We start from the raw sequence: 12884 nt of genomic DNA on the forward strand, positions 1-12884 counted from the left end.
ATTTACTCAGCTAGTGTAAAGTCAAGGTGTCAGAGGAATAATTTTATGTGGCGCCTTACCAGCTATTGTGCCATCATAAGCTATGAATGCAGTTTTTGTTGGTGTGAAACTAAGTGCAGTTCATTTGTCCCTTGCAGGAAGTCACCGGAGATTGGATGGCCCTAGCTGTTCTCATGGTAACATGTTACACTAATCTTACTAGTAACTTCCACGACAAACTTTCAGTAGCGGGCATTTCATGATGTCTTGCCCTATTAGGTTTTTTTTATCAACATCAGAGTAAAAGAATGCTTGGTGGTTTCAACTGGCGTCAAAATTCAATAAATCGAGAATGTCTAGAGCAAATTCTGTATTGTTCTATTTAAGGAACTTATGACAAATTGTTGTAGACAGGTACAATTCCTATTTATAATCACGACTCAATCACAGGAGTGGGTGTGCAGCTCGAACTGTGAGCCCGAGTGTTTAATGCCGTCCTCGTGCATAAATACAAATAAATAACAAATATATAACAAATTAAGATCAAAAGCGTACATCTCGGGCTAAACATGTACGTCTGCCTGATACGAAAATCCCAAAACCCAGTGGGGAAAATGGGAACGTATTTCCCGACCAAATGCAGCCGCACAAACCCCCGTGGGTTAGAGGTAACTAACAGCCTGGAAAAATTTCCAATACAGATATAGGAAAAAGATCGATATTTAGCAAGGCTCCAGTGTCAAAATCCCAACTTCTGAAAACTAAAGTTTGATAGTTCGAGAGCTGAGATGAATAAATTACAACCGACTAACCCTTATATATGTTGTGGTTCAATTTTATCCTTGGTTTAATTTTTATTTCCCTTTGTTTTGGGGTATGGTAATGTATGATAATGAGTTTAAGACAATGGGAAATAAAAATTAAACCAAGGATAAAATTGAACCACAACATATACACTTACAACAAAAGATTCCGTTAACACCATTCCAATACGCGATTGTCATACCAACAGGGAAATATTTACATTCTTTGTCACTGCCACCGACAGCTTAGTTCCGCCGAATGTAAATACGTTACTTTTTAGTACACCCAAGTTGCTAAGTTCTAATAAACTGCAATGTTTTCTTTATTCGGCCTTAACGCACGATAGTCATACAACGGGCGTGTCTGATGCTAAAATGTGAGTGGACTCGTACTATAGATTACATTAAGGCATGTTATGAGGAAAGAAAATGTTTGACCTTGGCGAAAATCGAACTCGGAAGTGTCGGATTTGATCGTCCGTTGCTACGAGGGCAGACGGGAGCAAGTCGTGGGGGAGTATGGTGGTAATTGGCAATGTGAATATGAAGGGTACAATGAATGTTGTGCTGCTTAGCACTTATGACACAAATGATGGCTTGTGTGAAGCACGGTGTGCCTCAAGGCAGTATGCTTAGTCAGTCTTGTCCTTGAGTTGTCTGGCTACTTTTACACTGACGAAGCTATGTGGAGAGTGAAGAAAAAAGGACTTTTCAGATTATAGAACAGCCTGCTATTATGGCCTTTTATCCCTGCTTAATAAATACTTTTTCTAGAACGATATTATTATCCAGGAAAAGCTTTTACACCACTTTCTTACGCGATAATTTCTTTCTTAAGAGACAAGTTAACATTTAAAGGAAGCACACAACACTCTTTTTTGGCTGTTGTAACCGCCACAACACGTCTTCCAAAATAAAAGCGTTGTGTGTTTCCTTCTTTTTGCTATTTTTTGACCATCAAAACAAATCTGTGTTTAAATAAAGCATGTTGTTGCTTGTAATGCATTAAGTAATTGAATTCTGTTGTGCAGGTCAGGCGCGTCTGAGAGCTGTAAAAAAAGACGGGCCCAACAAGGTTAGTAACATTTAATTTAGTGCCAAACTTGATTTAATACATTGTGAGAAACCTTTAGTACTCATGTCACACCAATCTTCTTCCTTGAGGTCTAACCTCTCTTGGTCTAATTTGTACTTGTACTCAGTTTCGTACCCATACTACAATCTCAAGAGGGGCGGTAAGTGTAGTGGTTTGTGCGTTGCTTGTGCTAGTTGCTTCATGCTACCGAAAACGGGTTAATCTCCGGCTTTGTAGGCCACTTAGGCTCGAGTGCGACTAAGCTATTTACCTTACTACAATCTCAAGACTCCCATCATCATTTAAACGCTGCAGGGATTATCAGAAAACCAAGGAAAGGATAGAAATAAAAGGAAACGGAAGAAAAAGAGAAAAAGAAAGACACTTGTTATGTTGGATAAAGATCGACCGAACTGAAAGATTTAAAGGCCGAATTGTAGACATTAGCAGGTGATGATTGCTTTGTATTTACCGAGACTCTTTTGTTACAGGGAAGGTTGTTCTACACCTGCCCTGGAACAGGACAAGCTCAATGCAAGGTTAACAAATTGTGTTATCTTTTAATTTATTTTTCTTTTAGAAAATTTTAGATTGTAAAGGAGGTTTAAGAAATACGAAGGCACGTACCGAATTAAAGCATCAAACATTGTCCAATTTTTCCTGTAATTGTAATAAAAAATTTTCAGTTTGAGAAACTCCACTGAGTACCAAACAAAAATAATCTACTCACGCTTGCTTAACGCTAGCAGTCAATTAGTGTATTAAAGTTTAGATGCAGATTTTGATTTTGAGGCCTATAAATAACACTTACTACTGCTTTTAAGCTTTTATTATTAACAGGAAATCTCAGTGTTCGCAAACTGATTGTTTTTCTTTGTTTCAGTTCTTCAAATGGGTTGATGAGTACCAGGCCAACAAGACTGGATTAAAACAAACTGCAAGTAAACTGACGTTATCGTCTCCAGAAAGCCTAATGGCTTTCCTTAGAAGCCATGTAAGTTGAAACAACAGAGCGATGAGTTGAAAACCGTTGTTGTGACCGCTTTTAAATTTCCTCGTTGACTTTTTACACCGTCACACGCGATTTCTCCCCACCCATCCTGAGAAAAAAGGACAGTTTCTTGTCCCGCGCGTTTTTTTAACCACTTCTTTCGTTTCATTTATCATTTTCTTTCCGCTGTAGTCTTTTTCATTTCACATATTGAGCAGGGTTATGATGCCTTGTCACAAGCTCGTTTGTTTTACAGGACTGTAACTGAATATCTGACGGAAGTGAAGTTTCCCATTTTCTTTCACGTTAGAATGTTGCGTTTTACTGCGAGTGTCATCTGATCAGGAAACATAGGGATACTGGCAAAGGAGGGATTTTTGAGGCAAAAACTAAGGTAACAGCACCATACTAGCTGAGCTATATTTGCACAAAAAAAGAGCGAGGTTGAAGCCTTGAGTGCGACCAGTCCGCTTATGATCATGTGTTGTTTCCTGTTTGGTGTATTTTATTCAGTTCTGATTCTGGATGGAGGAGTAAAGAGGTTACTGACTGTTCCTTGTCATTTTCGTCGTCGTTTAGCGGTTAAGTTTACTTCCAATTTAATTGAGGGAAAACGGCATTTCTTTCTTTCTTTCTTTCTTTCTTTTTTTCCTTGACTCTTACACTGGTTGATGCGGCAGTACCATGTGGGAAACTTACTTGCGGGATACCCTCAGTGATTAATAGGACACAAAAGTCAACTGCATCATTTGCAGAATAAATCAATATTGGGAGAAGGTGTTCAAAGTTGAGAAACAAGTTGTCCACACAATGCTCAATTAATTCCACATACATATCTGTGTGCCAAAAGTATTGATCGATGTTGCAATTGTACACGAAAGTTTCTTTTTGTTGTCTTTTTATTTAACTTACTTTTTTTTCTTAGAAATGGAGAAGACAAAGAAGTGACGAGGTGGAAGGAAACAAGAAAAGACTCTTCTTGGAACTTCCTCGAAAAGAACATTCTTCAGCGTACTCAAAGGGTGAGATACATACACGATGACTGTTTATAATGAATGACATTAACAACGCCAAAGATTGTAACACCATACCATACCATACCGTACCATACCATACCATACCATACCATACCACACCACATACCACACCATACCACACCATACCACCCAATACCATACCATACTGTACCATACAATACCATACCATACCATACCATACCATAACACACCATACCATACCATACCATACCGTACCGTACCGTACCATACCATACCGTACCGTACCGCACCATACTGTACCATACCATACCATACCATACCATACCATACCATACCGTACCATACCATACCATACCATACCACACCACACCATACCATACCATACCATACCATACTGTACCATACCATACCGTACCATACCATACCATACCACACCATACCATACCATACCACACCATACCACACTTACCATACCATACCATACCATACCATACCACACCACAACCAGACCCTACCGTACCGTACCGTACCATACCATACTGTACCGTACCGTACCATACCATACCACACCATACCATACCATACCATACCACACCATACCATACCATACCACACCATACCACACTTACCATACCATACCATACCATACCATACCACACCACAACCAGACCCTACCGTACCGTACCGTACCATACCATACTGTACCATACCGTACCATACCATACCACACCATACCATACCATACCATACCATACGATGGTCCCGAGGGAGAGCCAAGATGGACGGCAGCGTTTTTGAGTAGTCCGTCCTGTGTAGCTCTCCGCTTTGTAATAAATGGCTGAAAAGGTAAGCGAACGCGACGAAAGTCCGCCCATCACTGGAGGGAAGAGAGTTGAAAGGTCTAGTAGCAGCAGCTCGCCCGAAATTCCTCCAAATAAGACTGCAAAGACTACAGAGCACATGGTCGAGCATGCCGATCTGTCGAGTATCTGGATCGCACTGAACAAGATACAACGGAACACTGACGAGCTTCTTAAAGAGAACAGAGCTTTGCGCAAGCAACACGAAGAACTGCAGAAGTCGCTAGAGTTCCACATCGACAAACTGGAAAAATTAGAGGCGGAGAATAACAAGCTGAAACAAGATGTGAGCTCGCTCAAGAAAGAAGTTCGCAAAGCAGAAGATGAAGTTGCCGACTTAAACGACGATCTAGATGGTCTTAAAAGCGATCTGGACACCGCTATATGCCAAATAGACGATTTAGAACAATACACTAGAAAACATAATCTCGAAATTCACGGCATTCCTGAGTCTTCAGAAGAAAATCTGTCTGACAAGATCATCAAGCTTGGAAAGGTTCTCAATGTACATATTGTCAACAATGACATCGACATCTGTCATAGAATGGCCACGAGAAGATCTAACGGCGGTCCAAGACCAATCATTGTACGATTCAGATCATACAGAGCCAAAAATGAACTCTATAAATCCAAGAAGTACCTGAAGTCAGTAAGTTTAAACAACTATTTTCATAATGCAGGAGCTGTTTATATTAATGAGAACTTAACTAACTATAGGCGTGAACTGTTCGCTAAAGTAAGAAAAGTTAAAAAGATCAACAACTGGCATAGCGCCTGGACCATTGACGGCAAAATTTTCGTCAGAAAGTCCCAAAGCGATCAAGTACATAGAGTACATGAAGTTGAAGATTTGGACAATATTCGTTAGGTTATAATCAAATATTTTTCTTTCCCACCCTCTCCCACATGTAACATAACATTATTCAAACGTTCCCTTTCAAAACCCTCGCTTCCCTTTCGCTTCATCAATTAATTATTTAAATTTTGGCGGAGAGTTTTGTAGGAGGGTTTTGTCTCTTTTCAACATGCCTTTAAAAAATGGCACTTATTCCCTTCTATACATTAAGCTGCTTCGCAGTTTAATTAGTGTTTCTATTATGTTAAGTGTTAGTTGCCATAGTACACTTGTTGTACTCATCGTGATTTGTACCCGCCTTACTCAACGTATTGTAAATTGTTGTCAGCGCACCATCTGCACAAAACATTTACATCGCAAGGCTAAACGCTATCGAACGTTGCAAGCTGTGGTTCATGAATTGCGTTAGAAAGAAATTCACAAATCTAGTGTGTATATGACCTTAAATGCTGTTTCTCTTAATGCAAGAGGCCTCAACAAATCTATCAAAAGAAGAAAACTTTTCCGGTGGCTTCATATTAGAAAATTTGATGTAATTTTTCTGCAAGAGACGTACAGCGATGCTAGCTTGGAAAATTTTTGGCGAGCAGAATGGGGAGGCGACATCTTCTTTGCGCACGGCTCAAAACACAGTAGAGGTGTTATGATTCTTTTCAGTCCCTCACTCAGTAAAGAGGTGACGAATGTTACTGCGGATAAAAACGGCAGATTTATTATTGTAAACAGCACCGTCAACGAAGACGAATTGTGCCTCGTTAATATTTATGCCCCAAACGACCAAAACCAGCAAATTTCTTTTTTTCAGAAGATAACCGATTCTATTCGTGGCCAGCAAACTGACAAAATTCTTATTGGTGGAGATTTTAACTGCCCACTGTCCGCTTCCGATAAATTTGGAGGTAAAGACATTCAATTCAAAAAAAGTGTAATACATTCGATCGACGAACTCCGTTGCAACTATGACCTAGTCGATCCCTGGCGAGAACAACATCCACATGATACACAGTTTACGTGGAGAAATAGCTCCGGGAAAATCAAATGTAGACTGGATTTCTGGCTCATCTCGAAGCATTTATTATGCCGCGTTTCGAAAACCGACATTTCCGCCTATCATGATTCAGATCACTCCCCTGTCACCATCTCGATCAAGCCTGAAGACAAACAAGAAGAAAGAGGCCCAGGCTACTGGAAATTTAATAATTCACTCTTAGAAAATGAAGATTTCGTCACAAAAATGAGCTTCATCATCAAACACGCCACCCAAAAACACAAGGATGTTGCTGATAAAAGGTTATTTTGGGAAATGTTGAAAATGGAGATCCGGATATTTGCAATTCGTTTTTCGAAAAAGAAAGCCAACGCTGAAAGAAGTACGGAATTGAACCTCCTCCAAAAGCTAGAGAAAATCAACTCACGTATCGACGAAACCCCAGAAAATAGCTCCCTTGTAAACAAGGCTAGAAAACTCAAGATCGAATTAGATGAAATTGCCGTGCAAAAAACTAAAGGGTCTATTATCCGGACTAGGGCTAGATGGTATGAATCAGGAGAAAAATGCAACAAATACTTTTTTAACTTAGAAAAAAGAAGTTATGTAAAGAAACATATAACAAAGCTGAAGACACCTGACGGTAGTACTGTAGAGGATCCAAAAACTATATTAACCGCCATGAAAAATTTTTACAATCAGCTTTACACCTCTCAAAACCAGCTTTCAGCTGAACGCTTTTCTACCTTTTTCGATTGTGAATCCTTACCAAAACTCGACAGTACAAAGCAAGACCTTTGCGAAGGTCTGATAACCGCAGAGGAATGCCTTGCCGCGTTGAAAACGTTTCAACCTAACAAGACTCCTGGCACAGATGGGTTAACAGCAGAATTTTACCTTTGTTTCTGGCCCGATGTTTCTGGTCCTTTGATAGACTGCTTCAATCACAGTGCCTCACTAGGAGAACTTTCTATCTCTCAGAGTCAAGGAATCATCTCCCTGATCCCAAAAAAGAATAAAGATCCTCTTCTGTTAAAAAATTGGCGCCCTATTTCTCTTCTAAACACAGACTACAAATTAGCAACCAAATGTATTGCGAAACGTTTAGAGAAAGTACTTCCGTACTTGATAAACGGTGATCAAACTGGGTACATCAAAGGTAGATTTATTGGTGAAAATATTCGCTTAATTTCGGATATAATTGAACAATATGAAAACAAGGACGGAATGATACTTTTCCTTGACTTTGAAAAGGCCTTTGATTCTTTAGAATGGGACTTTCTCTTTAAAGTGCTTAACACTATGAATTTCGGTCCAAGTTTCCTCAACTGGATCAAAACGTTTTACACCAACATTTCCAGCTGTGTTGTAAATAATGGCTACTCGTCGGAATTTTTTTCTCTCCAAAGGGGTGTTAGACAGGGTTGTCCTCTTTCAGGTTTACTCTTTGTTCTAGCTGTGGAGCCACTCGCCCACCAAATAAGAATCGATGAATCAATCAAAGGACTTGAAAACGGAAATAAGATCACTAAACTCAGTATGTACGCTGACGACACCACCGCTTTCATTCGCAACGATTCATCCGCGGTGTCCCTACTAACTCTTCTCGATCAGTTCGGTGACCTTTCCGGCTTGAAAATCAATAAGTCTAAAACCGAGGGTCTTTGGCTTGGTCCTTTGAAAAGCCGATTAGGCAAAGAAGAACCTTTTGGCATTTCATGGCCGAAGCCATACGTCATTGCGCTTGGAATCGCTTTTCCTTATCATGTTCAGGTTGGGAATAAAATCAATTTCGACGAGAGGCTTGCCAAACTCAAAAAAGTTCTAAATACTTGGTCAAGTAGACATTTAACGATCTTAGGCAGAATTGCCATCGTCAAAAACTTAGCTCTCGCCAAACTTGTTTATAGTTGTTCCGTATTAAATGTTCCCAAAGAATTTGTAAAAGAAGTCAACAGCAATATCTTCTCTTTTATTTGGAAATTTAAGCCAGATAAAGTCAAAAGAAAAACTCTGACCGGCCCAATAAGCCACGGCGGTCTTAATATGCTCAATTTTGCTGACGTTGTTAAATCGCTCAAGACTTCGTGGGTTAATCGTTACTGTCTAGCAAATGACCGCCATTGGTGTGCCCTCCTTGATTCGCTTTTAGGTAAGGTCGGTGGAACTCTCTTATTTCAATGTAACTACGATCTTAAATTACTCGACCTCAAAAATCTCTCTGTTTTTTATAAAGACGTTTTAGCTGTATGGCAAGAGCTCAATTCCAAAGATCCACGTAACGCAAATGAATACAAACAAGAAATCATTTGGAACAATCGGTTCATAAAGATAAACGGAAAATCGTTTTATTATAGATCATGGGCTAATAAAGGCATTTTGAAAATAAGCGACCTCCTAAACATCCATGGCCAGTTCCTTTCGTTCGAAAACTTCAAATGCAAATATAGCGTTCGCTCTACTTTTCTCGATTATGCTGGTGTTCTTGCGGCAATCCCTAAAATTTGGAAAAGCGAAATCGTAGGTAATCTCACGAACGGCGATAACGAATCAGTTCCATCCCTTGACATCTCCTCTACAAAAAAAGCCCGTGTGATGCTTGCAGAAAGATCCTTTTCTCCCCCCATCGTTGAAATCAATCTTAGAAAACAAGGGTTGAATGTAAAGGCAGTATACGAGCTTCCTTTTAAAGTCACAGTCGAAAACAAACTGAGGAGCTTCCAATTCAAACTAATTCATAACATCATACCCACTAATCACTCTCTTTACAAAATGAATATAAAGGCTTCTCCAGAATGTGAACGCTGCCTCTTTCCGAACGAAACGCTTATTCACATGCTTTGCGAATGCCCCGACGTTAAAATCTTTTGGAAAGACATAATGATGTGGTGGAATGCTAAGCGCTCTGACAACATTAGTCCTAGGAATACTGAAATCCTGTACGGTTACAAACCTGAAACGACCACCTTCTACGCGTTAAACCATTATCTTCTTATTGCTAAATATCATGTTTTTCTTGCAAGAAACCAGTCTGAGACTCCAAATTTAAAGATCTTTCTTGCCTTACTAGACAGCAAGATCAAATGTGAAAGACAAATAGCCATTAGAAATTCCAATTACGAAAAATATAGAGCTAAGTGGACCACTCTCAGCAACTACGATGCGTGAAGCACTTTAAGTATGAAAGTTGAGTAAGGGGAATCTTTTATTATCTCTTGTATGTGTGGGTAGGGTGCGTGTGTGTGTATGTGTGTGTGTGTTGTGTTAGCATCGTATGCAGGATGACGTAGCACGTGTATTTATTTCGTAATTAGTTAAAAAGAATACAAGCAATGTAAGTACAATTTCTGTAAGTAGGTCAAGCAATGTAATGTAATGTAGTAATAGTAGTGTAACTCAAATAGTCATGTAACGTAGTATTGTTTGTACGTGTCGTTGCTATGAATAAAAAAAAAAAAAAAAAAAAAAAAAAATACCATACCATACCATACCATACCATACTGTACCATACCATACCATACCATACCATACCGTAACATACCATACCATACCATACTGTACCATACCATACCATACCGTACCATACCATACCATACCATACCATACCATACCATACCATACCATACCATACTGTACCATACCATACCATACCATACCATACCGTACCATACCATACTGTACCATACCATACCATACCATACCATACCATACTGTACCATACCATACCATACCATACCATACCGTACCATACCGTACCATACCATACCATACCATACCGTACCGTACCATACCATACCACACCATACCATACCATACCATACCATACCATACCATACCATACCATACCATACCATACCACACCATACCATACCATACCATACCATACCATACCATAACTATTACTTATACGATTACCTATTACTTATGAGCAATAGCGTGTGGGGTCGTGTTACAACTTTGAAAATACGATTCTAATACTAAAGTGATATTGATCAATGCTATTTACCGATAGCACTAATACTAATAATACTTATACGGTCTAGAAGACAATAAAAATGCAACAGACAGGAAAGTCTTTGCAATAAAAACCTTATTGAACCAGCTTGTTCAGTCTGTATTGGGAAAATATCCTTTATTTTGCAAGTTTATGGACGTGCAAAAAAAATTCAACCAATATATTCCCAACACGGACCTCACGCTAGTTCAATAACATATATGTGCGAAAGGCTAGAAATTAAACATATCCTGTAAACAAGATGCAGGGACCCAGTTTCTCTAGGTTACTGGAATGGGACTGTGATTGCACAGTGCCAGCTAATTTCTCTCCAATGGTAGAAAAGAATTAATTCATAAGATTGGCTTCGTTTCTCTTTATCCTCCACTGCAAGGCTTTCGGCTCAGTCGCGGTGCAGAGGTCCGATTGCTTTCCTGACCTTTGGGCGTTGTTGCTCTCGAGATTAAATTCCAATCTGCTCAGAGATTTTCACTTCATCGAGCTTTTCCTGAAAATATACCACTTTGGCCTTTGTATTATAATAAGGCCACATGCTCTTCTGTCCGGCTTGCGTACGCTGCTTATCTGTGAGACAAAAGGGCCAGTGACTTCTCTATTTAGGGTCTCTTTTATCTTCTCTGATTGGCAATGAGCAGAGCGAGCACATTCAATAATTAGAAGGATTTTCCAGATAATATTAAAATGACTCTTTCGACATTCCTAGGCATGTGAGAAACGTTGTATTACACGCGACAGATGACAATAACCTTTCTGTTGTTTTTATACTTTTAAGATGATATATGGATCATTTCAAAGAACTTGTCGTTCAACAAGGAATCAACATTCGTAGCGAGCAGTGCTTATTATGGGCCGTCCTCCAGTGGGGAGCTGGAAATCCAACCAGTCAGGTTAGATACGAGTCTCTCACAGTAACAAGTGTGATTTAACACTTAGTGTAGTGTATTGTAAGAGATTTCCTTTTGCTACATTGCCAAGCTGAGAACGCACAAGGTTGATAGCCGAGCCCTGAAGCACAGATTTCCCAGGGTACTGGCCTATGCGCGTAATTTGTTGACTTCTGTGTTCAACATCTCGCACCCTGGGAATCAATTTCTTTTATGTGGTAGATGACTCAACAGGGCAGCTTTTTAGTCAGACATACCACGATTTACAAATACATAAACGAGGAAAGAGTGCTGATCTTGGGGCTGCTTGTTGATTTCGTGGGTAAACAACCTTGAAACAACAAAATAAGGCAGAAAAGGAAAAAACGGAACGATTGCTTTTAGTTCATTTCTCAAGTGAAGAAACCCCCCCAAAAAGGGTTTGTTGCTCATGAAGATCCGTCCGCTACTCAAATTAAGTGCGTTATGACTGGATTCAGTAATCCTCTTAACTACAGTTACAAACCGTGTCACCAAATAATAACTGAAATAATCTCGTGGAATCCATCTTTTCTAAGAAGGCTGACTTGACTTTGCCACTCGTATCTTCATTCTAATTTGATGATTTACCTTTTCAACAAAATGAATGTTTTTCCATATCAATTGTAACATTTTGTAATGGAGTCACTTGTTTTACTTTTCTTATTCCTCTGTTGTTGCAGTGGGTATTCGCCTTCCATCTGGCAAAGTGGAGGTAAGTTTGGATCCTACAAGTTACGAGTGCGTTCGTTTGTCTGTTTGCATGCTTGGGGGGGGGGGGGGGGGATGAATGACCACAGCGAATGACCACAGCGCAAAGCAGTGAAAGATACGTTGGCCAACTGGTTTCTTTGCATCGTCTGGGGATCCGAAATTTGAGTTCAGGCCATTATCTTTTATTTCTCACTACTCAAGGCCTATTTTATTGTACATTTTACTCACAAATTTCACTAATACTCAAAATGACAACTAACTGAATAGATTAATATTAACCTTGCCAATTTCCTTTTTTTGTTGCACAGAAACCGTGCATGCCTTGATGGCTTGCAATGCTGGTACAGAACTTAGCTGTATTAATAACATCGAGGAGCATGTTAATGTGCAGAATATGCCGGTTCTTCCGCATATCCTACACAGGTTAGTAAATTTCTTGGACCCCAATTTGAACCTTTTCGACAAGCAGACTGAATGTAACATGATTATCAACCTTCCAAAGATTGTTCTATTTTTTAACTGTGCTGGGTGGTGCTAGGCTTATGTGTCGTGAAAGTTCTTTGGGAGGTGCATGTTACACCTTGTCTATACAATGATCTTCCTGCTTATCAGATTGCTAAAACACAAAGAGTTCAAAAACCAGCAGCTAGGGTTGTCTGTAGAGTTCCTCATTACACGCACGTTACTCCTCATCCTCCTCCTC

At 39.6% G+C, this 12884-nt stretch overlaps 1 protein-coding gene across 2 annotated transcripts in view; it reads left to right on the forward strand.

The window, feature by feature from the left end:
* The window catches only part of LOC146458695 (5'-3' DNA helicase ZGRF1-like), a 57394-nt gene that overhangs the window by 20752 nt on the left and 23758 nt on the right, over window positions 1-12884 (forward strand). For both annotated transcript variants that reach the window (XM_085090505.1, XM_085090504.1), the window contains exons 13-21: window positions 138-176; window positions 1814-1857; window positions 2349-2396; window positions 2741-2851; window positions 3159-3242; window positions 3774-3870; window positions 11338-11452; window positions 12151-12182; window positions 12490-12604. In XM_085090505.1, the coding sequence (XP_084946631.1) occupies window positions 138-176; window positions 1814-1857; window positions 2349-2396; window positions 2741-2851; window positions 3159-3242; window positions 3774-3870; window positions 11338-11452; window positions 12151-12182; window positions 12490-12604 (685 nt within the window). The remainder of the gene's footprint in view (window positions 1-137; window positions 177-1813; window positions 1858-2348; window positions 2397-2740; window positions 2852-3158; window positions 3243-3773; window positions 3871-11337; window positions 11453-12150; window positions 12183-12489; window positions 12605-12884) is intronic.

This window comes from Pavona decussata, unplaced genomic scaffold (genome assembly GCF_977016875.1).
Source record: "Pavona decussata unplaced genomic scaffold, jaPavDecu1.1 SCAFFOLD_232, whole genome shotgun sequence".
Taxonomy (NCBI): Eukaryota; Metazoa; Cnidaria; class Anthozoa; order Scleractinia; family Agariciidae; genus Pavona; species Pavona decussata.